The 26,426-nt window shown below is 48.9% G+C and overlaps 1 protein-coding gene across 6 annotated transcripts in view; it reads left to right on the top strand.

Moving 5' to 3' along the window:
- The window catches only part of EVC (EvC ciliary complex subunit 1), a 92,129-nt gene that overhangs the window by 18,586 nt on the left and 47,117 nt on the right, over positions 1-26,426 (top strand). For all 6 annotated transcript variants that reach the window (XR_006060202.2, XM_042251637.1, XM_042251635.1 and 3 more), the window contains exons 6-11: positions 4,368-4,466; positions 7,437-7,574; positions 11,106-11,264; positions 15,760-15,976; positions 18,580-18,728; positions 21,241-21,339. Coding sequence is in view for 5 of the 6 variants with exons in the window: in XM_042251637.1 (XP_042107571.1) it covers positions 4,368-4,466; positions 7,437-7,574; positions 11,106-11,264; positions 15,760-15,976; positions 18,580-18,728; positions 21,241-21,339 (861 nt within the window). In the remaining variant the exon portion in view is untranslated. The remainder of the gene's footprint in view (positions 1-4,367; positions 4,467-7,436; positions 7,575-11,105; positions 11,265-15,759; positions 15,977-18,579; positions 18,729-21,240; positions 21,340-26,426) is intronic.

Here is a 26,426-nt window from a genome sequence, read left to right as displayed (position 1 = left end):
GGGATCTTGCTGACCCAGGGATTAAACCTAGGTCTCCCACATTGGAGGCAGATGCTTTAACCTCTGCACCACCAGGGAAGCCCTTAAATACAAGAGTCCAAGTACTAACACCAAAGATTTCAAGGGAGGAAAGGAAGCCAAGTTGAAAGAAGAAGGGGGACGAGGTGGGAGGGGTGGGGTGGAAAGGTGGCCTTACAGACGTCTCCTGCCACCTACAGATGCCCAGGTGTTATGGGACTTTTCCCTGGGCCTCCAGAGAAGGGAGGACTGGAACTCAGCCCTACCAGAAATCAGACCAGACCAGAACCAGAATTCGAGTTCTCTGCCAAGAGGAGGTGATCAGTCTCCAATCCTCAGCTCAGGCTGAGGGCCCTTTGACCAGATTCCTGTGTCCAGGACCGGGGGACTGAAAAAACAGGAAGGTTAGGAAGGGTTAAGGAGAGGAAAGAAAGAGGGAAGGGGAGAGAGGCCAAATACTGAAGACGATGAAATGCTTTCAAACTCATTTCACTAGGCCAGCATTTCCCTGATACCAAAACCAGATAGATGCCTGGAAAAAAAGAAAAACACAAACCAGTATCTCAGGTAAAAACAGATGTAAAAATTCTCAACAGAATATTAACAAACCAAATTTAGCAGCAGATTGAAAGGATTATAGCTTCCCTGGTGGCTCAGATGGTAAAGAATCTGCCTGCAATGCAGGAGACCCAGGTTCAATCCTTGGATCGGGAAAATCCCCTGGAGAAGGGAATGGCTACCCACTCCAGTATTCTTGCTTAGAGAATTCCATGGACAGGGAAGCCTGGCCAGCCCCATTCCCTGGGGTCACAAAGAGTCAGACAGGACTGAGCAACTAACACTTTCACTGTTTAACACCATAATTAAGTGGGATTTATTCCAGAAATGCAAGGATGGTGCAACATCCACAAATCAGTCAACATGATACACCACATTCACAAATGAAGGATAAAAATCACGTGGTCATCTCAAAGCAGAAAAAGCACTTAACGAAATTCAACACGTATTTATGACAAAGATCTCTTGACAAAGCAGGCCTGGAGAGAATGTACCTTAACGTAATATGACAAATGCAACTGACATCATACTCAACAGTGAGAAGCTAAAAACTTTTCCTCTAAGATCAGGAACAATACATGTATGCCCCCCCTCACCACTTTTATCCACCATAATACTGGAATTTCCAGGGAAGTTAGGCAAGAAAAAGAAATAAACAGAATCCAAAATGGAAAGGAAGAAGTAAAGACTCTTTTCAAGACATGATTTTATACATAGAAAAGTCTTTACAGAAAACCATTAGAATTAATAAATTCCATGAAGTGGCAGGGTACAAAATCAACATAAGAAAATCTGTTGTGTTTCTATACACAAAAAACGAGCTAACAGGAAGAGAAGTTAAGAAAACCATCCCATTTACAGTTGCATCAAAAAGAATAAGATATCAAGGAATAAATTTAACTGAAGAGGTGAAAGTCTTATATACTGAAAACTTAAGACTTTGATGAAAGAAATCGAGGAAGACACAAATAAATGGAAAGATATCCCACGCTCATGTATTGAAAGAATTACTATTGTTAAAATATCTGTATTACTGAAAGCAATCTACAGATTCAGTTCAGTCCCTATCAAAATCTGAATGGTATTTTTCAAATAGAACAAAAAAAAATCCTAAAATTTGTATGGACACACAAGACCCCCAAATAGCCAAAGCAATCTTCAGAAAGAACAAAGCTGGTTATGTCAATTAATTATCAAAAACAAAAGATGCCTTGCTTCATAAGTATGTCTAACTGACCTTTGACAGAGGTATAAGGCAGTTCAGTGGAGGAATGTTAATCTTTTCAATGAATTATGTGCAGTTGAGTATCCATAAGTAAACCAAAATGAACCTCAAGTTTAACCTCAAACCTCATGCAAAAATTAACTAAAAATGGCTCATGTACTTAAATTTAAAGTATAAAACTATAAATCTTTTTTTTTTTTTAAAGAAGGAAAGTCTTTGGGAGCTAAGCAAAGGGTTCTTAGATTAACACCTATATTATGATCCGTAAAAGGGAAAACTAATAAATTGAAACTCATCAAAATAAACTTCTGCTCTGCAAAAAACCCTGTTGAGAGGATGAAAACACTGAGGCAGTATTTTGCAAACCACATTCTAAAATAGAAATAGCACTGGAGAAGGAAATGGCAACCCAGTCCAGTGTTCTTGCCTGGAGAATCCCAGGGACGGGGGAGCCTGATGGTCTGCCATCTATAGGGTCACACAGAGTCAGACATGACTGAAGCGACTTAGCAGCAGCAGCAGTACCTACAATATATAAGGAACTCTCAAGCCTCGACAGAAATAATAAAGAATCCAATTGGAACATGGGCAAAAGACATGAACAGATATTTCACCAAAAAGAATATATGGCTGACAAGTAAACACACACAAAAGCACATGAAAAGATAAAGATGTTCAACACCATTAAGCCATTGTTGTTGTTCAGTCACTCAGTTGTGACCTACTCTTTGTGGCCCTGTGGTCTGCGGCACATCAGGCTTCCCTGTCCTTCACCATCACCCAGAGCTTGCTCAAACTCATGTCCACTGAGTCAGTGATGCGATTCAACCATCTTATCCTCTGTCATTCCTTAAGCCATTCAGTTCAGTTCAGTTCAGTTCAGTTCAGTCACTCAGTCGTGTCCGACTTTGCAACCCCATGAACTGCAGCACGCCAGGCCTCCCTGTCCATCACCAGCTCCCGGAGTTCACTCAGACTTACGTCCATTGAGTCGGTGATGCCATCCAGCCATCTCATCTTCTGTGGTCCCCTTCTTCTCCTGCCTCCAATCCCTCCCAGCATCGAAGTCTTTTCCAGTGAGTCAACTCTTCACATGAGGTGGCCAAAGTACTGGAGTTTCAGCTTTAGCATCATTCCTTCCAAAGAGCACCCAGGACTGATCTCCTTTAGGATGGACTGGTTGGATCTCCTTGCAGTCCAAGGGACTCTCAAGAGTCTTCTCCAACACCACAGTTCAAAAGCATCAATTCTTCAGTGCTCAGCTTTCTTCACAGTCCAACTCTCACATCCATACATGACTGCTGGAAAAACCATAGCCTTGACTAGATGGACCTTTGTTGGCAAAGTAATGTCTCTGCTTTTGAATATGCTATCTAGGTTGGTCACAACTTTCCTTCCAAGGAGTAAGCGTCTTTTAATTTCATGGCTGCAGTCACCATCTGCAGTGATTTTGGAGCCCCAAAAAAGAAAAGTCTGACACTGTTTCCACTGTTTCCCCATCTATTTTCCATGAAGTGATGGGACCGGATGCCATGATCTTCATTTTCTGAATGTTGAGCTTTAAGCCAACTTTTTCACTCTCCACTTTCACTTTCATCAAGAGGCGTTTTAGCTCCTCTTCACTGTCTGCCATAAGGGTGGTGTCATCTGCATATCTGAGGTTATTGATATTTCTCCCAGCAATCTTGATTCCAGCTTGTGCTTCTTCCAGCCCAGTGTTTCTCATGATGTAATCTGTATATAAGTTAAATAAGCAGGGTGACAATAGGGAAATGCAAATTAAAACCACATGAGATATGACTATGTACCTATCAAGATGGCTAAAATAAAAACAGCAGCAACACCAAATGCTGGTGAGGATGTGAAGAAACTCGATCACTAATACATTGCTGGTAGGACTATAAAAGCCCACTCCAAAAAACAGGCAGTTTCTCATAAAATTGAACATGCAGTTACCAGAAGAACTAGAAACTGTACTCTTGGACATTCATCACAGAAAAACTTATGTTCACTCAAAAATCTCTATGTGAATGTTCATAGCAGCTTTATTCAGAATAACCCCAAACTGGAAAGACTTAGATGTCCTGCAATAGGTAAATGGTTAAACAAACTGTGAAGACAGCACCCTTGGACTTGCCAAGGTGTCCCTGCCTACGGAGGACCCTTCTTGATTTAAAGAACACTTCCATCCATTGAGCCAGGGGGCTGGAGTGGATGACTTTACACATCTTAATTTCTTACAAGTGTTCTGATTGTTTCCAGAGAGAAGCAACTCCCGCTTTGCCTTGTCTGTTTTCTTCACTCATGGAAATGGGGAAAGTGGGGGGCTTCCTAAAGAGTAGGCTCCTTATAAATATGTGCGGGAGAGATGAGGCATTTTGCTTTAGAAGCTTCATGAAAACACAGTTCATTATAGGCCACTGTCATGGTTTTAAATCTGAGGTCTTTGCCTAGAGCAAAAATTGTGGGGATAAGGGGAGAAAGAAGATGGTAGGAGAAAAAAGAAGGAGGGGTAGAGATACCATAGTTTAAATCTTTCTTGTTTTGTTTCCCTTTTCGGCAATAGATGTTTATTCAGATTTTTAAAATGTGCCTCCTTGACCTTCTTCCTAAAAAGAAGTCTGATGATGAATTATACCAGAAGATTCTTTCAAAGCAAGAAAATGTAAGTCTTCAACCTATATTGCAAAGTAACTTAAAAAGAGTTTATTCAGATGTATAAAACATAATATCATAGGGAAGTATCTTTTATGTGTAAAAATACTTTATTACAACATACAGTTTTCAACACAATATAATGATATATAAAACTATAGGTATAAACATAAAGATAACAATATATATTATTAAAATGTGGAAAAATATTGGAAGTAGGAAAAAAGAATGTCAGTCATATCCAGTACTCAAAGAGAACCACTATTGATGTTATTTTCCATACAGTTTGGGGGTATTTTAAAATATATACCTTGTTTATTAGTTACAACTGTTAATACCACTTTGCATTCTTCTCTTTTCAGCCTTTTATACAACCTTTATATTGTTTTATGCACAGCAAAATGAATCAGGGCAGTAGAGGTTGATACCATGGTCTGTCTTTCACAAACTCTCAGAATGCTAGGTTTTTCATTTGTGCCATGGGATAGTAATTCCCGTCCTGTGGGATTACAGAAAGGAGAGAGTTGTGCATGAAACACGTAACAAAGTAGCAGCTCAGTTCAGTTCAGTCGCTCAGTCATGTCCAACTCTTTGTGACCCCATGGACTACAGCACGCCAGGCCTCCCTGTCCATCACCAGCTCCCGGAGTTTACCCAAATTCATGTCCATTGAGTCAGTGATGCCATCCAACCATCTCATCCTCTGTCATCCCCTTCTCTTCCTGCCTTCAATCTTACCCAGCATCAGGATCTTTTCAAATGAGTCCGCTCTTCACATCAGGTGGCCAAAGTATTGGAGTCTTAGCTTCAACATCAGTCCTTCCAGTGAACACCCAGTAGCAGCTAGACACTGATTATATGATCTTGACCATCATCATCAATATCATTGCCATTATTATCGTTTCAATACCAACACAGTCACCACCACCACCACCACCATTATCATCAGTGTCACCGTCACCACCGCCATCTTTGTTATGGTCGTGATCCTTCTTATGATGACCATCACCACCATTACCTTTGTCTTCATTGCCATTCTTATAATTGTCAGCACCACCACCATCACCATGCTTCTCCTTACTTCCAAAAGCACTACCAACATTCCATCATCACCACCACCGTCGTTGCCATCACTCATTACTCCCATCGCCAGCATCACTTGCATCGTTATCATCTCCATCCCAGTGACCGTCACCCCCTCCACCATCATCCTCATCACCGTCACTTCACGACCCTCACCTTCATTATCATATCATTGTCATCACCCTCACTGCCCACCATCACCATTATCTTCATCACAGTCACCATTGTCATCCTTGTCGCCACCACCATGAGGTTCGGGAGACTGGGAAAGAATGTTTCTTCTTCATTCCCCTGGATTCCATGTGGGAGGATTCATCACTAGATCCCAAGGAAAAGGCAGACCATCTTCGTTTTTCTTGTCATCATCGTCATCATCCTGAGTACCACTATTGTGATCATCAGGCAGTACACACAGGGCTTTACACATATTATTTAAGCTTCACAGCAGCCCTGTGAGTGGCCATCATTATTTTTGTTTACAGCTGAGGAAGTTGAGGTTCAATGAGTCTAAATGACTCTCCAATGACAAAAAATAATGATTGTGTGGTGATACTTGCAGTTATATGAGTAATGAAACAATGTCATGTGTCATATAGCAAGAATAAGAGCTTTGGTGTCTGCAGGTCTGGGATCAAATCTCACCTCTACCACTTGTAGAGCATTTTAATTATTATAGTGGCTACTATTCACTGAATGTCATCTGTCTGAGGACTTTAAATGCATACTTTCCTTTAATATTGACAGCAGCCTTAGAACCTCTGTATGAGGGTGAGAAGTACCCAGAGATGGCAGCTGCTTTGGAGAGAAGCAGATAATGCATGCAGTTGGAAGAGTGGGTCTCTGGAGTCCATGGGCCTAAGGGACCTAACCTAGCATATCACTTCCTACTGGGGAACTTTGGACAAGATATCTCAGCTTCTCATAGATGAGTTTCCTCACCTGGAAAGGAACCCCCATTTCTTTCTGGTAGAGATGCTGTGAGAATTAGAAGCCACATGTGGCTTCCACTTGGACAATCAGTAGCAGTTTTCCTAATGAACCTGAACCCACACCAGTGTTGATTTCATGTCAGTGAACACAGGTCTGGAGAAAACAGAGCTGCCACCCACACTCTATGTGGGGGTTTGAAGGACTCCATACATAGGGTTCTCCTTTCCCTTCTAAGATCTGATTTAATTAAGAGAAAGTGTTGGGGAGACATATATACAGATGTCAGCTTTATTACTGAGAGGATCCTGCTTGCAGGGTATGTCTTAGATATATAGCAATCATGGCTTCCTAATGCTGAATCCGAGATTAGCTAAATTGCTTACCTAAATCACTTACTGGCAAAGCTGGGCCACTTCAGGCCTCCCCACACACAGGAGGGACCCTTGCTCCCCAGCTCACTCTAGACTGAAGCCATACCAGGGTGGTGGCCTCGCCTGAATGGTCTGTCCCAAAGAGGATGAGGCTGGGCAAGCTAGGGGCTGCGCTCACTTCCTGCTTTTGAACCACCAAATACATATCACTTGCTCCCTGGGGTGTACTAAGTAATCCTTCCCCATGGAAACCAGAGGAGTGGAGAGGAGATATTCCATCCCAACACTCCAGAGTACCATGATATGTTCCTGGAACTTCATCAAGATTGGAAGATACTTTTCATTGTTTTTAAAGTATAGCCTATTTGGGGGAGGGTGAGGAAAATACAGAAGAAAATACACAATCCATTATTCCTGAGGCTTTACATTTACTAAGAAAAATAGATTTTCTTATCAATCCTTCAAAAGGACAATACCCAGAGCATTAATTATCATAAGAAATTTTTTTATGATAATGTGATAAAAAATTAAAAGCATTTCTTCTCTAGAATTTAAGATACATTAGATTTTCTTTGTCTTTTTCTTTTTTTCTCCAGGACTTGGAGGAATTAGAAAAGAGACTTCAGGTCAAGCTGTCAAACACAGAGATGTTAGGTGGCAGTGACTCTGAATACATCACCCTGGCAGATGTGGAAAAGAAGGAAAGAGAATATTCTGAGCAGCTAATAGCTAATGTATGTGGTGGATTTTCTTTCCCCTATCAAAAGCATGGTTTCTGGGACAGTTCATTTGGCAAGATTAAAGAGCTGGTACCTAGAAGCATGTTTAATACTCAAATTCTCTGTTGTATTTGAGTATTAAATATACCCTGGAGCCAAGGATCCCATTTCTGAAGTTAAGTGATAAAGAAGGTATAATTAAGGGGCCAAGATTTACTGAGGGAGTCTTTTATTTTCCTTTTAATGAATTCTCCTTGTTTAAATTTTAGATGGATCTTTTTATCATTCAAAGCAAATATCGCCCTAACCCTCTGTGACATTACTGCCCAGTGGGTTAGAGCAGATGCCAGCTGCTAACTGCTCAAACTCCAGGCATCACTAATAAAGGCATGTTTTAAATTCCAAAGAGGATGAATGGTTTAGTCACTAAATTGTGTCTAACTCTTGGCAACCCCATGGACTGTAGCCCGCCAGGCTCCTCTGTCCATGGGATTCTCCAGGCAAAAATACTGGAATAGGTTGCCATTTCCTTCTCCAGGGATCTTCCCAACCCAGGAATTGAACCCAGGTCTCCTGAATTGCAGGCAGATTCTTTATGTGTTGAGCTACGAGGATGGCTCAATCATCCTCAAGAAGATGGCTTCCCTCAAATTCTGTTTTTCGCTTTGACATTCTACTACCTGCTGTTCACATATTTTGAATTAAACAAATATTTCCTTGGCACCCTGGTGTTATTCTGGACACTAGAAATTCACAATGAACTTAGACCTGGCCCTTCTGGGAAGATGCTCAGGCCAGTCTGGTGGGAGGACCAATAGGTGAGCAGGTGAGGACTTTGTGGCTTACAGGGACCATGATAGATGGATATATGGGAAGACTGAGGTACAGTGGAGCGAGCAATTCATTTTACTCTCTAGAGTTAGGAAAGTCTACATAGAAGAAAGGGCCATGATGAGGTTTGGGGGGAAGTGTGGATGGATGCTGTCCAGTGGGTGGGCAGAGAAGGGAGCCAGGGCAGAGAGCAGGCTGAGCAAGATAAAGCCAGAGGTCTTCCCTGAGGGCTTTCATCTCACACCAAGGAGATGCGAGTCACTGAAGGGGCAGAGGGTGGCTTGGTTCATCTGTTTTAGAAGCACTGCCCTGGCTGCTGAGCAGAGGATCATTAGGAGTTTGGGGGCTAATCCAGTAGGAATTTCATGAAAGTACTTGCAGTAGGGATGGAGAGGCAAGAAAAAGTGGGAGAGCTGAGAGGGTTGTGTCTGAGGAGGTGATGGTGTGAAGAAGAGGGTGTAGAGCATCAGGTCTATGGAAATAAAGACCCCAGAATGGCAGCAAGTCAGGGCGTAAAATGCTGAGTGTGGCTTGATATCTTGAGTTGGCGATGCCTGGAGATGGAGCGTCTCTACTGAGCTCAGGTGGGAGCACACGGAGAACAAGGATGTTCGAGATGAGATGGCTCAGGGAGGGTGCTTAACCCAAATTCCAGTGGTCCACAATCTCCCCAGAGCAGTGGAACACCTTGTCCTTGTCTGACCATTTCAAGCAGAGGATTGATAGTTCTCAGGAGATTCTCTAACGTATTGGCAGCATCCAATAATGGAGATGCCCCTGGCCCAGGAGTACCAGGAAGCCCGGCATGCTGCAGTCCAAGGGGTCCAAAGCGCTGGATACGACTGAGCAGCTGAACAACAAAATTGGTATCATCCAATAACAGAGATGCCTGTGGTCCAGGAGGGCATGTAGAAGGGGTAGTAAAAAGCCTTATGCCAAATCTTGGATCCTGCCAGCATTGAAGGAGCAAGATTCAAGAAGAATCAAAACAAGAAGCAGAGTATAGACCTTGAAGAACCAGGAGAAAATCATGTCACGGATGCCAAGGGAATTATGAGTTTTTCAGAACAACAGAGTGGGCATCCTGGTTCTCTGAGATGGGAAGAGAAGAGGCGGAGCTGCTGGGACGTAGAACTGTTTCCGGATGTGCGGGAATTCGCAGATGGTAGTCCACCTTCATCCTCTGTCGTAGATGCTTGGATGGTATCACCGACTCGATGGACGTGAGTTTGAGTAAACTGCAGGAGTTGGTGATGGACAGGGAGGCCAGGTGTGCTGCAGTTCATGGGGTCACAAAGAGTCGGACATGACTGGGTGACTGGACTGAACTGAACTGAGTCCACTTTCTGGGATAGCGGTTGGAAAGGAGGTCATCTGATGGGATGAGAAGGGCAAGAGCAGGGTGTGAATGTGAGTGAGGACGTGGCGGGGGTCGGTAAAGGGTTTGCTGAGCTGCCATGAGGCCTGGGAGATGGGAGATGAAATTTTCAAAGAGGTGCCAGTTCTTACAGGTGTAGGCTTTCTCCTGGCCATGCCCAGGAGAGATGGTTGGTTGGTTTGACTGAGTTTCAGGTCTCCATTTATCTCTACCCATAGCAGCAAAATCAGCATGGACTTCTAATACCGCTAAGCTCTGAGTCTTCCATGCGCTGCTGAGTGAGAAATGTCCATCTTGGCATCTGAGGGCTGGAGCCAAGCTAGAGAAAACCACCGCTGTGGAAGCTGAAGGGGCCTGAGCCCAGTCCCCCTCTTCCTCTTGACTCTTGGCCAGTGACCTAACTACCTGAGCCTGTTCCTTGTCCTTCCAATACATATTTTATCTAGAAATAAGATGTGTGACATGTGGAGCCTGGCATATAACCTGCATGCCATAAAGAAAAGTTGTTATGGCTCCAGGTTCTTCGAGCTCTGGGAGGCTGCAGGGACAAAAGTTTAGCCTGCGACACTCTAAACCACTTGGTGATTTCCTGCTCTGCTCTCAGTAAGATGGGGAGAAAAGTGTTAGTTGCTCAGTCGTGTCTGACTCTTTGAGACCCCATGGACTATAGCCCACCAGGCTCCCCGACCATGGAATTCTCCAAGCAAGAATACTGGACTTGGGTTGCCTCCCAACCCAAGTCACCTGCATTACAGGCAGATTCGTTACTGTCTGAGCCACCAGGGAAGCCCAAGATTGAGGAAAGGGGAAAAGATTGGAAAGCAAAATGTTTTTATGGTTATCATCGTCTCTGCCATACTGTTCTTTTGTACTTTTAGGGCAATAATTAATATTTAAATGGCCATCCATGCTTTTATTTCCAGGATGGATTTAATCCCTTTTAAAGATCCGGAAGCTTCCAGGAAGACACTGTTGAATTTCATGAGCCCCTCCCCTTCTCATCCCAGGCAGCAATCACAGGCTGTTTTTCTTAAGCAGCTGTCTTTCAGCTGCTTAAGCTGGGGGATCTCATTGTGTTTTCCTTCCTTATCAGCCGTGCACTGGTGTTTGCTGAAAAGCCGCCTTGAAACTGACTGGCACCCACAAAAGAACGAGGAGGAACTTCTGGAGAATGTGATTGTTGCCAAGATAACTTGCTCCGACTTGTGGAAGTGTTTAGAATCTGAGTTTGTGATAAGGGGTGAATAGTAATGCTCAAGCCTGAACCAGACAGGTTTATACCTTTCTTAAATAAGTTTTCTCTCCCCCACCTCTTGCTTCTCATTCTCATTTCACAGATGGAAGCTTTCTGGAAACAGATGGAAAACATCCAGCACTTTCTGGTGGACCAATTTAAGTGTTCCAGCTCCAAAGCCCGACAGCTCACGATGACTCTGACAGAAAGAATGATTGCAGCCGAAGGGCTGTTGCGTGATTCTCAGGATTTGCAGGCTCTGGTAATGCTGGAGGGGGCGGGGAGGGAACGTGATATTCAGACTAGAGATGTGAAATCAGAAGCTTGGAGGGCTGCAGGGATAATTAAGTTCCACACCTGTATACTGTACACGGGGATACAGAAGCCAGAGAAAAGCAGAGCATCCATTCGTCCATCTATCCATCCGTCTGTCCATCAGGCATTTATCTATCCATCTGTCTATCCATCCATCTGTCCGTCTGTCCATCAGCCACAGAGAGATCTGTGCATCTCTCCATCCATTCATTCATCCATCCATCCATTCATCCATCCATCCATTCCATTAATGGAAAAGCCTGCCAGCTCCATGTCACTACAGCATGGAACATTGGTTCTCAATTCTGGCTGCACATTGAGGTTATCTGAGGAGGTTGAAAAAGTACTGCTGTTTGAATCCAAGATGGGTCCCTCTCCCAGAGATTCTGACTTAACCAGTCTAGGTTTTTTAAGGTTCCAGATGACCACAGTGAGCAGTCATAATTGATGCCCACTGGTGGACAGAGCTTTGGGTAGCTCTCCTGATGGCCCCATGTATCATCACCGAAGGAGCTTAAAATAATGGCTGTGCCCCAGGCCTTTTGCACAGAAATCCAGTCTGATTGGTCTGAAGTGAAGATCCTGGCGTTGCCAGTTTTAAACTCCCCTGCCCCAACAATTCTCACGTATAACTGGGAATAAAACCACTGATTCAGAGGAATTCACAAATCCAAACCCAACTTTGAATCTAAGCTTAGCCAGTTGAAGCTGTGTGATCTCGAATCAGTTACTTAACCCCTCTGAGCTTTGATTACTGATTGAAATAATTTCATACCAGGAGTTGCTGCAGGCAAGGCCCTGGGAAATGCTTAGAAACTCATAGTCACCATGGGGTTTTGCCATGGAAGTTTTGGACTAGCCTAACTGTATGTAAAGCCCAGGACACTATGCACCTATTAACCCTTTCTCTGACCTTGGGAACTCATAAGCTCAGACCCATGCACCCGCCCAGGTCACACCTGACTCAGAAACCTGCGGCAGCCGCCCTGCCCTCAGCTCAAAGACTCAGCTCCTCAGAGAGGAGATGGCCCTGTTGAACCTGGAGATTCCTGCTGCTTCTGCACAAACTGCTCTGCTCCTCAAAGTGTGGTCTGAAGACTGGCAGCATGAGCTGGTTAGAAATGCAGAATCTTGTCCCCCTCCTGAATCAGGGTCCGCATTATAACAAACTCCCAGCTGCACAGAGCTATTTGAGAACTTTGTCTGCTTTTGCTTATCATGTACGTGTAGTTTCTTTTCTCTCCTCTGCACTGCTGAAAGATAAACACAGATATTTCATTCCCTGTGAGCAGAGGGACCAGCCAAGCAATGCACCTGGGACCCCCATACTGTCTAATGACATCCCTCAGCCTGCACCCCAAACTTCCTGGTTTGCGGTCCAAGCCCCTTTGAGTTGGACTTTAATTTGATAAGGCTGTCGATATGAATGCTCATCAAAGGAGAAAGTTTTTTTCCTTTTACTCTTTTTTCTTTGCATTTAATTATTATTCCATCAGCAGGATATTGATGCTGGGGGAAAAAATGGTATCCTTAGCTGACACCGGCCCAAATATTAGCCAGTCACTCCAGAGAGGAAGAAGGGGAAGAATTTTCTCCAGGTTATCAGTAGGTCCTTACTTCAGTCAGCATTTCATGAGCACCTACTATGTGCCACATCCTGTTATAGACTGCAGACTTGAGCTAGAATCCTGACCCATTCCACAGTTGCCTCTTATTAGCCATGTGACATTAGGCAGGTAACTTAACCTCTCTGGGACTCAGTTTCATCATCTATAAAATGGGAATCCGAATAGCATTAGCTCTGAGAGTGTTAGAAAGTGGATGACACGTAGCACCTTTACAACAGAGCTTGACCCAGTGGGAGTGCTCAGTATGTGCTAATGATTGGATTCTGGCAGGTCACGTGTCAGCAAGGAAAAGAGATATAAACAAATCATTGTAATGATGTGTGAAAAGGCTATAACCTTTGTTTGTACAGAAGTGGGACAGCTTGCCTCTGCTTGCATCCTGTGTACAAAAAATAAAAAGTAGCTTCTGTATGATGGAGTCTGTTGATGATAAGCTCCAGAGAATTTTAAATTCCCAGGCTAGTGACATCTGAGTGTGTTGGCCTGGGCAGTTGGAATGTAACACACGGCATTGCTGAATATCAGAACTGGAAGAGCCCTAGAAAGGGCCCCAGAGGTTATCAGACTCAGTCTCTAGGGATGTTCAAGAGAAAGAGGATGCCAGGAGAGAGGCGGGCACCTGCTGTAGGTAACTGTGACAGCAGCTTGCATTCACCAGCACCTCCTGTCTTCTGGTCGCTATTTTAAGTGCTATTCATATTTTGATTTATTTAATGATCACATACGCTCTGCAAGTCACATCCACTGTGCCCAAGGCTGTGCAGGTCTGGAGCCAGGTTTGAGGCTGGGTACATTTGAGGACCAGCTACACTCAGAGCCAGCAGTGGCCCCTGCACCTCCCATGCAAGTCCTTGTCCCCATCCCGCCTCCCATCTGAGCTCCTGTGTTCCTGCTCACCTCTCTCCACTCCTGTCTTTCCTTAAATATAAATCCAGAGGGTGCACTGTCACTGCCCAGCCAGGGGGCCTCATTTAGAGGACCATCTTAGAGGTGGCTGCCCTGGACGCGGGACGCCTTCCACTACCCTGGGAGCCTGGCGGGACCGCTTGCCAGCCACTCCTGCACTGAGCGCTTATCCTCTTGCACCCTCTAGTGGTTATGGGCCTACTGATGGCTGTCAGGCTTATTTATTTAGTTGGAGGAAGCCCAGCTAAAGGCGGGAGGAAAAGGGGATGACAGAGGATGAAATGGTTGGATGGCATCACCGACTCAATGGACATGAGTTTGAGCAAGCTCTGGGAGTTGGTGATGGACAGGGAGGCCTGGCATGCTGCAATCCATGGGGTTACAAAGAGTCAGACGTGACTGAGTGACTGAACTGAACTGGAGGAAGCCTGCTGTCTCTGGGCTAGTTTGATGGCCTTCCGGAATAAACCTCAGCATTCTTATCTGTAACTAGGGTATCATTGTCCTGGCCCTGTTCACATGTTGTTATAACACAGACCAATGCAGCTCAGCAAACAGTGAGGCCCAGGTCTGGGTGATGGGTATGGCCCCAGCTATGGCCCCTGTGTCCAGGGCTCTCGGTCCGAACAAGGCACAGGAGCTGTGGAGCTGGGAGGAGGGACCGAAGGGTTGGGGAAAGGCCAAGAAAGCGACCACACAGTCCACAAAGATAACTAGGAGCTGGGCAGGCAGAGGAGTGAGAGGTCGTGGGCAGGGTGTTCCTGGAGGCGGCCCTGCATGTGCAAAGGCCCTGCAGAGCTGAGAGCTGGGCATGCTGGGCAGTCCGGAGCAAGGAGGGGTGTGGGACCAGGCTGGAGGCCCAGCCAGGCCTGGTTCGGGAAGGCTCGTCCACTGTGCCTGGGAGTTTAGATTTGCTCTGAAGGAAGTGTTTGTAGGGTTTGGGCCTGGGGATGTCAGGTTCATGTTTGCACCACAGAAAGGCCCTTCCGTCTGCCATGCAGGGAGGAGCAGAGGGGGCAGCTTGATGCCAGGAAAGCCAGGGCAGTTGCCCAGGTGGAACGGACCAGGGCCTGAGCTGGGCCTGGCTCTAGGCCAGCAGGAAGGAAATGGAGGGATGTGGAGAAGGCAGGGCTGCAGGTTTGATGGGGAGAAGGACGCTGAGGCTCACTCAGGCGATGGCCATGGAGTCCCGGGGGTCTGGAGGACCACCCCAGGAGGGAAAGGCGTCCTTTCACTGAAACTCAGGGCCTGTGACTCTAACGCCATGCCCAGGTTCCCATTCTACATGACCTGCAGGGCCCGCCTCTGCCCTTCGTGGACATTTCCTGCATGGGGGAGGCATCTTTTCCTAGGTGTGTGTCCTGAGTGAAGGACAACCCAGTAGGGCTGGCGGACCTGTTCTAAAGTCTAGCAGCTGGGGTCATCCTCCCCGTCAATCTCACCTGGAGAACTCTTTAATCCCCAGTGGTCTAGTTTCCGGAGGCTCGAAGGCCAGGAAGTCCCGTGACCCTTACTATTTCTCCCAGCCCTCCTCCACATCCAGTGGAGGCCAGAAGCTCTGTCGACCAGGGAGGGATGATGATGAGGGAGGTAGACTTTCCTGTTTGGTCGTGTGCATTTACTGAGCTTCCCCCAGAGACGAGCAAGCCCGCTGTGGCGCACTCACCGTGTACCAGGTGCTTTCCGCGTGTCATCCAGCTTCGGCCGCACCACATCCCCACGAGGGACCACTTTGTCTCCATCTGAGACGTGCACACAGGAAGCTCAGAAGAGCGGGAGCTTCGTCTGTGCTCTGCTCACAGGGAACCGGGGACCCCAGAACAGAGCCCGTGGCCATTAACAGCCCCTCATGGCCAGGCACTGACTCTGAATGTCCCAGCCTGATGCCCTCCATATTGCTTTTCCCAGGACACCCTGGAGAGGACGCTGGGGCGGGCACACATGGCCAAAACGATGGAGTTCCTGAAGCTGCAGGTCCAGGAGGAGACCAAGTGCCGCCTGGCGGGCATCTCCCGCAGCCTGGAGCTGCTGACCGTCGAGGGGAAGCTGTCCGGGCGGGAGAAGGAGGACCTGCTGACCCAGCAGCACAAGGCCTTCTGGGAGGAGGCAGAGGGCTTCAGCAGGGGTGAGTGAGCAGGCCAAGCCAGGTGCCTGGGTCCCCGTGCTGTGCTGCGGGCCATGGGGGCCAGGGCTGGTGGTGGCACTTGCAGGCATCAGGAGTAGCTCTCACGAGGCTAGCCTGGGCTGCCACCCCCAGTCACTTAACCTCTCTGAGCCTCGATTGTCCTCCCATGAAGCAGAGGTATTGGGCTGCCTCCTAGGGTCCAGTGTTGCCTGCTCTATCATCATCAGTGATTCGGGCTGACAGAGAGCCCCCCAGAATACTCAGAGAACAAAGCCCAGAAGCCCCGCAAGAGTCTCAGGGCCTGGCTCAGCTGCAGGTGGACGAAGGTGGCTGGGGGTCGGGCATGTGGGAACTGGGTGTGACTATTTCCCACACGTGCTGCTGCTCCCGGGCTGGACCCTGGGAGTTGAGCAGGTCAGGGCTCAGGACATCAGGGGCACCCAGGACAGTCTAGCTCACACCACTGGTGGGACCCTCAGGAAGAAACCTGCAGGGCGGGTACCCCCTCTGCACCTCCTTGGACCCTCGGCAGGAGAGCCCCTCAGTGTTGAGCCAAGGCTATATGTGCGTCTGCGGCCTGAGTGGAAGCATAGCCGGGGCCTCTCCAGGTCAGGAAGTCTGTATGGCAGGGGATCTGTGTGCCTAAAGGTCTCCAGCAGCTTCTGGGGACCTTGTAGGACCAGGGAGGCTCTGGGTGTCTTACCTGCTGGGGCGGCCATAACAGGATGCCATGGACTCGGTGGCTTCCACAACACACATTTGTTTCTCATGGTTCCGGAGGCTGGAAGTTTAAGATCAGTGTGCAGCCAGTTTGGTTTGTAGTGTGGGCCTGTTTTCTGACTCGCAGACAGCTACCCTCTCACCACGTTTCACATGGCAGAGAGCAAGCTTTCTCGCCTAAGTTCCTCTTCTTAGAAGGCACCAACCCTATGCGATTAGGGCCCCATCCCTAGGACCTCATTTAATTTCATAGGCCCTGCCTCCAAAGGCAGGCACGTGAGGCTTAAGACTTCAGCTCATCACTCTGGGGACACAGTCCAGTCTCCAGCACCAGCCTTCCACTGCAGCCATTGGCTTGATCCTTCTGCAATTGCTCTGTCCCCTCCGCTGTGCCTGCCCACTGCCCTTTGGAGAGCAGGCTGTCCGTACTGGGACTCAGGACTCCAACCAGGCTGTTCCACAGATGTCTGTGTCACTGGGTGGTCATGCGTGACCACATGGAAACCTGCTGTGGCTGGGACTTTGGACGGCGTAGAATCTGAATGCATCTGGCCTTGAGGTCACCACACGTGGTGGATGGGGCTTCACCAGTGGGAGGGAGTGGCCGGGCTGGGATGGTGAAGCAGCCCCTTAAGTGGGGTTCCTGTGAAATGGAACAAGACAGTGGAGACAAGGAGACGGTCAGGGGTGGAGGGAGGGCCCAGGTCTCTCCTGGCAGCACCCTTTCCTTTGGTGCTAGAAGCTAAACAGATTCTCAGGTCCTAGGAAGCCCGCCTGCACTGGGAAAAGTGCCCAAGGTAGTATGACATGTGGGGCAGTGGGGGAGGCAAGATGCGGAAACCAACGTCTCCAAGGACTGCAGCCCCTTGCGACCCAGCCCTCACCTCCTCTCCAACCTCTTTGCCCAACAACTCCTCTGAAGCCCAAGTGAACAGAATCTGGCTGGCCTCTTCATTGTCTCCACTCTCAGGAGCCTTCTCTGGGGTCCCACGCTGCCTGGGTCTCCTCCCCCACCACCACCCCAGCCCTCATCAGCACAATTCCTGCTCCTTCCGCATTTCTTGTCTTCCCTGGACCGTGAGCACCTTGAAAGCTAGGCTGGGTCCTGCTCACTGGTAGGCCCCCGTTCCCAGCGCTGCGCTTGGTGCGCCTCTGAGGCTGAGGGGCCTGGGTGGGCCGAGAGGTTGTTTTTAGTGGCTCAGCGGGTAAAGAACCCACCTGCAATGCGGGAGACCTGGGTTCGATCCCTGGGTGGGGAAGATCCCATGGGGACGGGAATGGCTACCCACTCCAGTATTCTGGCCTGGAGAATTCCATGGACTGTGTAGTCCATGGGGTTGCGAAGAGTCAGACAAGACAGAGCAACTTTCACCTTCCTCTCGCCTCAAGTTTACCTTCCCCTACTGCAGGGGCCCTTGGCCTTGGTCCACCCCCCTCCTCTTCTGCTGATCTAATAACTTGCCCTGGCGGGTTTTGGATCTCGACTCCAGTCTGAAATGTCACTGTCTTCCTGTAGACTCAGGCCCTCTGTCCTGTGTCACCTGCCCCTCCCTGTGCCCCCTCCTCCCCTCCCCCATACACATATGCTCTTTTCTCCAGGAAAACGCCCCTTCGTTTCTCTCCAGGTCAGGGTCAGGGTGAAAGCCTCGCATGTTTCTCTGAACCCCGGGCTGTGAATGAGCGAGGGATGAGTCCCTTAAAATGACAAGGAACTCTGAGGAGCTGCTAACACCAGCCTTTTGGAAGCACCTAAATGATACAATAAAAATAAGAAATGAGACTTGCCCCAGTGTCTCTGACACTCCACGTGCTGGAAGAAGCAGCCAGTGGGGGTTTCGCCCGGCGAGCAACCTGCAGTGTCCCTTGTTTTGTTTCAATTGCAGAGTTTGTCCAGCGAGGCAAAGACCTGGTCAAGGCCTCGCTAGTGCGCCAGGCGGAGGAGATGGCAAGGCTTGCACTGGCCCAACAGGAGGAACGGAGGAGCTTCCTGGCTGCGGGGCAGCTGACCACCCACCCCGAGGAATTCCTCCAGGTGACCTGCTCCCGACTCACACCCAGGTCCACAGGCATAGCCTTCCAGGGGAGCCACAGAGGCTGCTTAGTCCTTGTTACTGTGCTTGGGAAGCCAGAGGCTTTGGCATCCGGCAGACAGAAGGTCTCTCCTTGCATCCCACGTGTCAGTTCAGGACCTTAGCCAAGTCGTTTGAGCTCTGTATCCATAGCTTCCCCATCTATAAGCCAGTGATGCGAGTGTCACTGCCCTCACTGAGATGAGAGAAAGGCAATGGGAGGGTCTGAGGAAAGGGCGTCTCACAAATGGTGCTGGGCAAGGGCCCAGCCTACAATGGAGATCACCAGGCAGTTTCCGCAGAGGGGGCAGGCATGTCCCAGGTGCGAGGCAGGCAACTACAGACAGGGATGGGGCCCCTTGGTGGGTCAGGTGACAAGTCAGAGGAGGACCCTGCACATGGGGCTGAGCAGGAAGGACCAGAGAGGTGGGCAAGCTGGACAGTGCTCATGGCCTTGACTGGGAATAAAAGACAAGGGGACCCCCAGGAGGACAGGAAGCAAGATGTCACCCTGCTTGAAGGAAAACAGACAAACTGGTGCAGCACAGGCTGGAAGGACAGGGCTCGGGGTTCTCAGAGGACAGAACTCTGCCTCATGGTGCCCTGTCGATGAGCATGTGCGAAGGGGCTGTTGGTCTCTGGCTTGTCGCCCAAGGTCGTTAAGCATCTGGGTGCTGGATTTGAACATTGCCTCTGCTGCTGTGTCTGGCTGACCACTTGGCCTTCAACTTCCTCGTCTGTGCATTAGAAATCATTGCGCCTACCTAATGGGGTTGTTGGGACTCAACCAGACCAAGCTAGGGACAGCCATGGCCTGCCTATTTCTCTGCACGAGCATTTGCTTGTCTCTGCTCTGCCAAGGGGATGGCAGGACCATATCGGGGTTCAGACTCAGCCCAGAGCACAGACACTGGTCCTCCCCGGGGGCCAGCATGGTAGTGTGGCTACCTCCCCTGCCCCCCAGTGAGAAGCCAGCTGAGGGACCCTCAAAGACGGAGAAGTCTTCTCATCCCTGGGTCCCTGGTCCAGTGCTCTTTCCCACACATAGAGCCTCCTCCCAGGACCCATGCCTGGGGTTTCTGGGATTTGACATAAAGTGGGGTGGGGGCTGCTTCTGTCTTTGAGAAGATTCGTTTGAAATGAGAGTGATAAGATATGATCATACAGCTCTTCATTACCCTGGGATTGCCGGGTCCTCCTCCCTGACATCACGTTGCTCAGGGGGAGTCCTGAGTGTGGAGACAGTGATGCCACAGCTCAGCAACCCAGGATCTCAGCCCAGGCTGGTGCACACTGATTCTCAGGAGACATGGGGCCGAGGAGGGAAGGCATGCATGCGTGAATGAAAGAATAAGTGAGCTAATGAATGAATGGATGGACTCACAGAGTGCTAGTCGCTCAGTCATGTCTGACTGTTTGCGACCCCATGGACTGTAGCCCACCAGGCTCCTCACTGCTCATGGAATTCTCCAGGCAAGAGTAATGAGTGGGTTGCCATTTCCTTCTCCAGGACCCACAGAGGAACACATAACGGAATGAATAAATGGAGAAAAGACAAACAGATGAGTGAGTGAATGAAGAAATGAAGGGTTGAGTGCATGCATGGACAAATGAATCAGTGGGTGGAGGCACAAATAACTGAATGAATGAATGGGCAGCAGGCTACTGAATGAGCAGGGACTGATGAATGGGCGTGGACTTTGGCACCTTGCCCAGCCCCTCCCTCTCTGGCTTCTGGTCCTCCCTCTCAGCTCCCCTCCTGTTCTGCTCCCACCGAGACCAGAGGCTTCTGACTGCCTGGTCACCGCTGTGTTGCTCCCTGAACCTGGCTTGGATTGGCTTCCCACCTTCCCTCCAAGGACCCCTCTTTGTCCATCAAGACTCAGCTTATGTGTCTCCCTCACAGGGACTCTTGCCCTCCTGCTGACCCCCACGAGGAGTCCACCCTCCGTACTTGGGCCCCAGGTGCCTCTCTGACTGTGTTTGGAGCATCTGGTACACGACTCTCTGTCACTCTGTTGGGCTCCACAAGGCTGGGCCAGCCGCATGATCAGAGGGGCCCGGCTGGCCACTGACCACCCTGATAGGGTTCAGGCTTTGCTAGATGGGCCTCCCAAGACCTGGATTGTGGTCCCCAGGAGCTGAAATCAGAAAATGATATCTAGGGGGCTTGTGGTCAGGAGAGAGGGGAGACAGGGCAGGGAGGCGGTGGTGGGGAGGGTGGCATCTTCTCCTGCTGGGTAGATGAACAAAAGCAAAGTCTCTTGTTTTCCTGGAGATGAGATTTGCTGGTCCCAGCCTCAGCCACAGTTCACAAGCCATGAAAATCACATGACATTCCAGGGCCTCGGTTTCCTTGGGTATAAATCAAGAATGAACGTCCTTCCAACGTGCAAGGCAGGGTCAGTTGGGGAGGTTGTTCAGGGGAAACAGATCAGCATCTGTCTGCAGATTCGGCCTCTGTTTTACTTGCAGGCATTTCACGACATCTTGGAGATGCAGAGGCTGACGCGGTGTGACCTGGAGGAAGAGGAGGACGTCAGGGCTGCCCAGGCCGTGGCCGCGCTCTGCCAGGTACATGGCCTCCAGGCAGGACTGGCTGAAAAACCTTAGCATCCGGGCTTGCGTGAGAACCTCATGTTCTCGGGGGCCAGGGACCCCGAGACCCTCTGGGCAGAAACCAGGGAGGGCAGTTGTTGGTCCAGGTCACATCTGAGGCCCCTTCCATTTCTGAGATGTTCAGGACTCTCACCTCCAAGTATTCCTGGAGGCAAGGGTCTTTAAAAGTCAGCTCATTCACGTTGAGAGTAGGCTGGCGTCTGTGGGTGTCGTGAGTGTGGAGCGGTGATGAGGAAGGAGGGTTAGGCTTGAAACAGAGGCCTGGGTTCGCGTGCCGGCACCATCTCTTTCTCCCTGGGCAACCTCATTTAGCTCTGGAATGAGGGCTGGCTCTGAGAAAACAGGAGAGAGCACCCAAGCCCGCCAAAGTCAGAGGGTCTCCGGGAGACGATGATGACTGAGGCAGACAGAGACCCTGCCCCAGGCAGGACCCAGAGCTGCTGGGAAGGTGGAGATGTGACCCCAGTCAAGAAGGAAGGTGACATGTGCTGCGTTGGTGGGGAGCGCCCCAGGGAAGGTCCACCTGGATCCAGAGGGCCTGAGTCTGCATCCTGGCTCTCCTCCCTCCTCACAGTGCAACCTCCAGAACATTACTTGGCCTCTCTAGGTCTCAGTGTCCCTATCTGTGAAATGGGGCCAGTGATGCCCTTCTTCATGCTGTTGTGAGCACTGGATGTGCATGAGATGAGACAGTAGTTGGCACCCGGGACATGCCCAATCCAAGTTCACTGCCCTTACAACATCTCTGCCAATGGATGCAGAGAGGAGGGGTGAGAGACGCCGGGGATCGGGGGATGAAGGTGAGTTCAGAGATGGCCATCCACAGAAGGTGATGCCTGAGACGGGTTTTGAAGTGGGAGACAGGCTCCAAGTGAACCAGTAGTCAGCAGGCAGCCCAGGCAGGGGAGGGAGCACAACCTCTGTCATGACGGCAGCTGTGTGGGGTTCAGTGGCATCTGTGTGAGTTTGCAGAGGCCGCCGCAGCAAAGTGCCCTAGCCTGGCCCTTAAATACAGACATTTATTTTCTCATTGTTCTAGAGGCTAGAAGCCAAGATCAAGGTGACAGCAGGGTTGGATTCCAGTGAGCCCTCTCTTCCCAGCTTGGAGACGGCCACCTACCCACCGTGCCCTCGTGTGGCAGAGAAACTTCAGGCGTCTCCTCCTCTTACGAGGACACCAGTCCCATCAGATTCAGACCTCCCCCTATGATGTCACTTTACTTTCACTCTCTCCTCCAGGGCCGTATCTCCAAATATAGTCAGAGTGGGGGTTAGGGCTTTAGTATATGAATTTTGGAGGGATGTAATTCCATCCATAACAGTGAACCTCAAATTTCATGTCCATCGGGAACCTCAGAATGTGAACTAATGTGGAAGCAGGGGGGCTTTGCAGATGTGATTAGTGAAGATGAGATCATTCTCGGTTAGCGTGGGCCTTAAATCTGATGACTGATGTCCTTACGAGATGGTCATCATGAGAACGCAGACACAGGGAGGCGGCCGTGTGAAGACAGAGGCCGAGACTGGGGTGATGTGGCCACAAGCCAAGGAACACCTGGCACCTCCAGAAGTTGGAAGGGGCAGGAGGGATCCCCCTAGAGCCTCCAGAAGAAGCTGACACCTTGATTTCTGACTTCTGGCCTCCGTATCTGTGAGAGAATAGACTCCTGTTGTCTGGGTGCTTTGTTTTGGCAACCCCAGGACATTGATGCCAGAGCCAGTTTTGCTCAAGGCCAGCCCCTGTCGTAAGTGCTTTCTGAGTTTTTCATCATTTCATCCTCATGAGACTCTTGTGAGGCAGAAACTGCATTTTCCTTCTTTCACAGGTGAGGTGCCAGGAAGGGTCTTCTTGAGAAAGCAGCCAGGTGGGATTCAGTTTGTCAAAGCCCAAGATTCCCAGGCAAGAAAGGAACAACACCATCCCCAAGGGAGTCAGGACTCAAGTCCCTGGGCTGGGAGTGAGGATACTGCATCCTAGTGCCCCTTTGGGTCCTCACATGCTGTTTGACTGTGAGTTGGTTACATAACCTCTCTGAGCCAGCTCTACCATCCCGCTTGGGTCCCACAGCCAGCCTGCTGCAGTGAGATGGGATTTCAATAAGTCTCTCCAACTTCAGTGCTCTTGCGCTTACCATGCCCCATGCTGGTGAGCGTGGGCTGTGACTACAGCAGTGAAGACAAGTTTCTGAACCCAGACAGCCTAGGGGCCAGTCCCATTCCAGCCACTGACCAGCTGGGCAGTTGGAAGCAGGTTATCTCACTTGTGTCTCAGTTTTCTCCATGTTAATAACATCCGGATGCACAGCAGAGTTTGAGGACCACTGCTTTGGTGGGGAAGGGGCGAGAGTCCGGTGGGCTATGACTCAGGGGCGCTTGCCACTGATGATGTCCAGGACCCCCGTGCCCATCTGTGCTCTCATCCAGCAGGAGTTAGTGTCCAGCAGGCTGTCACCTCCTCCCTTGAGCTGGGATTAGAATCTAAAGTTCTGGTCAACTAAATGCCGCTTTCCTCCTCCGCAAAGCCAGGGGAAAGCACCCAGTTACTGCTATGAGGAGGAAATACACATACCAGTGCCTGGCCGGTCTCAGTGGGTGGCCACCAGTACAGCGTTGTCTATTAATAAAGATCTGTTGATGATGCTGATGTTACCACAGCCTAATCCCTCCAGCAACATCCTTAGGATGTTGCATATTTGGCTTTACCACAGCTGGTCTAGATGCTGGCCCGTTAAAGTCTGGTCAAGGAGGTAAAGACACCCTTGTTTCTAACATGAGGAGAGGCCAGCAGGTGTGAGCGAGGGGCAGTCCCTGCTGGAGTTTGGTCTCAGGAGGAGGCACTTAGAAATGCCCTGTGTTAGGAGGGGTTGGGGGCAAGGTGAAGGGGTATTGGTAGTTCTGTGCAGGTGCTTTTGAAAGAAATGGCCAGAGACCTGTGCCAGCTTCTCCCCCAGAGTCAGTGCAGAGCTGTTTCCTATTATTCATGCTGTCATTTCATATCAGTTCAGTCGCTCAGTCGTGTCCGACTCTTTGTGACTCTTTGACGACTGCAGCACATCGGGCCTCCCTATCCATCACCAACTCCCAGAGTTTACTCTAACTCATGTCCATTGAGTCCATGATGCCATCCAACCATCTCATCCTCTGTCGGCCCCTTCTCCTCCCACCTTCAATCTTTCCCAGCATCAGGGTCTTTTCAAATAAGTCAGCTCTTCGCATCAGGTGGCCAAAGTGTTGGAGCTTCAGCTTCAGCACCAGTCCTTCCAATGAATATTCAGGACTGATTTCCTTTAGGATGGACTGGTTGGATCTCCTTGCAGTCCAGGGGACTCTCAAGAGTCTTCTCCAATACCACAGTTCAAAAGCATCAATTCTTTGGCGCTCACTCATTTCACATAGAGCCCTCTGGTTCCATATGTGCGTGCGTGATAAGTCACTTCAGTCGTGTCCAACTCTTTACGACTCCATTGACTGTAGCCCACCTGGCTCCTCTGTCCGTGGGATTCTCCAGGCAAGAATACTTGAGTGGGTTGCTGTGCCCTCCTCCAGGGGATCTTCCTGACTCAGGGGCTGGACCTGCATCTCTTATATCTCCTGCATTGGCAGGCGGGTACTTTATCGCTACACTATCTGGGAAGTCCCCTGGTTCCAGGTAACTTTGGTTAAGTTTATATCCCTTAAATGTTGAACTCATCGCCTTGGGTATTGGGAATTGCTTTACCTGATATTTCCGAAAAAAACGAGGTTGAAATCCTCTGGTGTAGTGGAAAGAAGCCAGTTGGAAGACTGGAATGCTGGCGAGGACGTTCCTGGGTGGGCAACATTGAGTGAGGAGAGTCTTTTTTTTTTTTTTTAGCTTTTATTTTTTAAATTTTAATATCTTTAATTCTTACATGCGTTCCCAAACATGAACCCCCCTCCCACCTCCCTCCCCATAACATCTCTCTGGGTCATCCCCATGCACCAGCCCCAAGCATGCTGCATCCTGCATCAGACATAGACTGGCGATTCAATTCTTACATGATAGTATACATGTTAGAATGTCATTCTCCCAAATCATCCCACCCTCTCCCTCTCCCTCTGAGTCCAAATGTCCGTTATACACATCTGTGTCTCTTTCCCTGTCTTGCATACAGGGTCGTCATTGCCATCTTCCTAAATTCCATATCTATGTGTTAGTATACTGTATTGGTGTTTTTCTTTCTGGCTTACTTCACTCTGTATAATCGGCTCCAGTTTCATCCATCTCATCAGAACTGATTCAAATGAATTCTTTTTTACGGCTGAGTAATACTCCATTGTGTATATGTACCACTGCTTTCTTATCCATTCATCTGCTGATGGACATCTAGGTTGTTTCCATGTCCTGGCTATTATAAACAGTGCTGCAATGAACATTGGGGTACATGTGTCTCTTTCGATTCTGGTTTCCTTGGTGTGTATGCCCAGCAGTGGGATTGCTGGGTCATAAGGTAGTTCTATTTGCAATTTTTTAAGGAATCTCCACACTGTTCTCCATAGTGGCTGTACTAGTTTGCATTCCCACCAACAGTGTAGGAGGGTTCCCTTTTCTCCACACCCTCTCCAGCATTTATTGCTTGCAGATTTTTGGATCGCAGCCATTCTGACTGGTGTGAAGTGGTATCTCATTGTGGTTTTGATTTGCATTTCTCTAATAATGAGTGAAGTTGAGCATCTTTTCATGTGTTTGTTAGCCATCCGTATGTCTTCTTTGGAGAAATGTCTATTTAGTTCTTTGGCCCATTTTTTGATTGGGTCGTTTATTTTTCTGGAATTGAGCTGCAGAAGTTGCTTGTATATTTTTGAGATTAGTTGTTTGTCAGTTGCTTCATTTGCTATTATTTTCTCCCATTCAGAAGGCTGTCTTTTCACCTTGCTTATATTTTCCTTTGTTGTGCAGAAGCTTTTAATTTTAATTAGATCCCATTTGTTTATTTTTGCTTTTATTTCCAGAATTCTGGGAGGTGGATCATAGAGGATCCTGCTGTGATTTATGTCTGAGAGTGTTTTGCCTATGTTCTCCT

Source organism: Ovis aries, chromosome 6 (genome assembly GCF_016772045.2).
Source record: "Ovis aries strain OAR_USU_Benz2616 breed Rambouillet chromosome 6, ARS-UI_Ramb_v3.0, whole genome shotgun sequence".
Lineage (NCBI taxonomy): Eukaryota > Metazoa > Chordata > Mammalia > Artiodactyla > Bovidae > Ovis > Ovis aries.
Note: the sequence above shows the minus strand (reverse complement) of the source record. Positions and strands in the feature narration are given on the sequence as shown.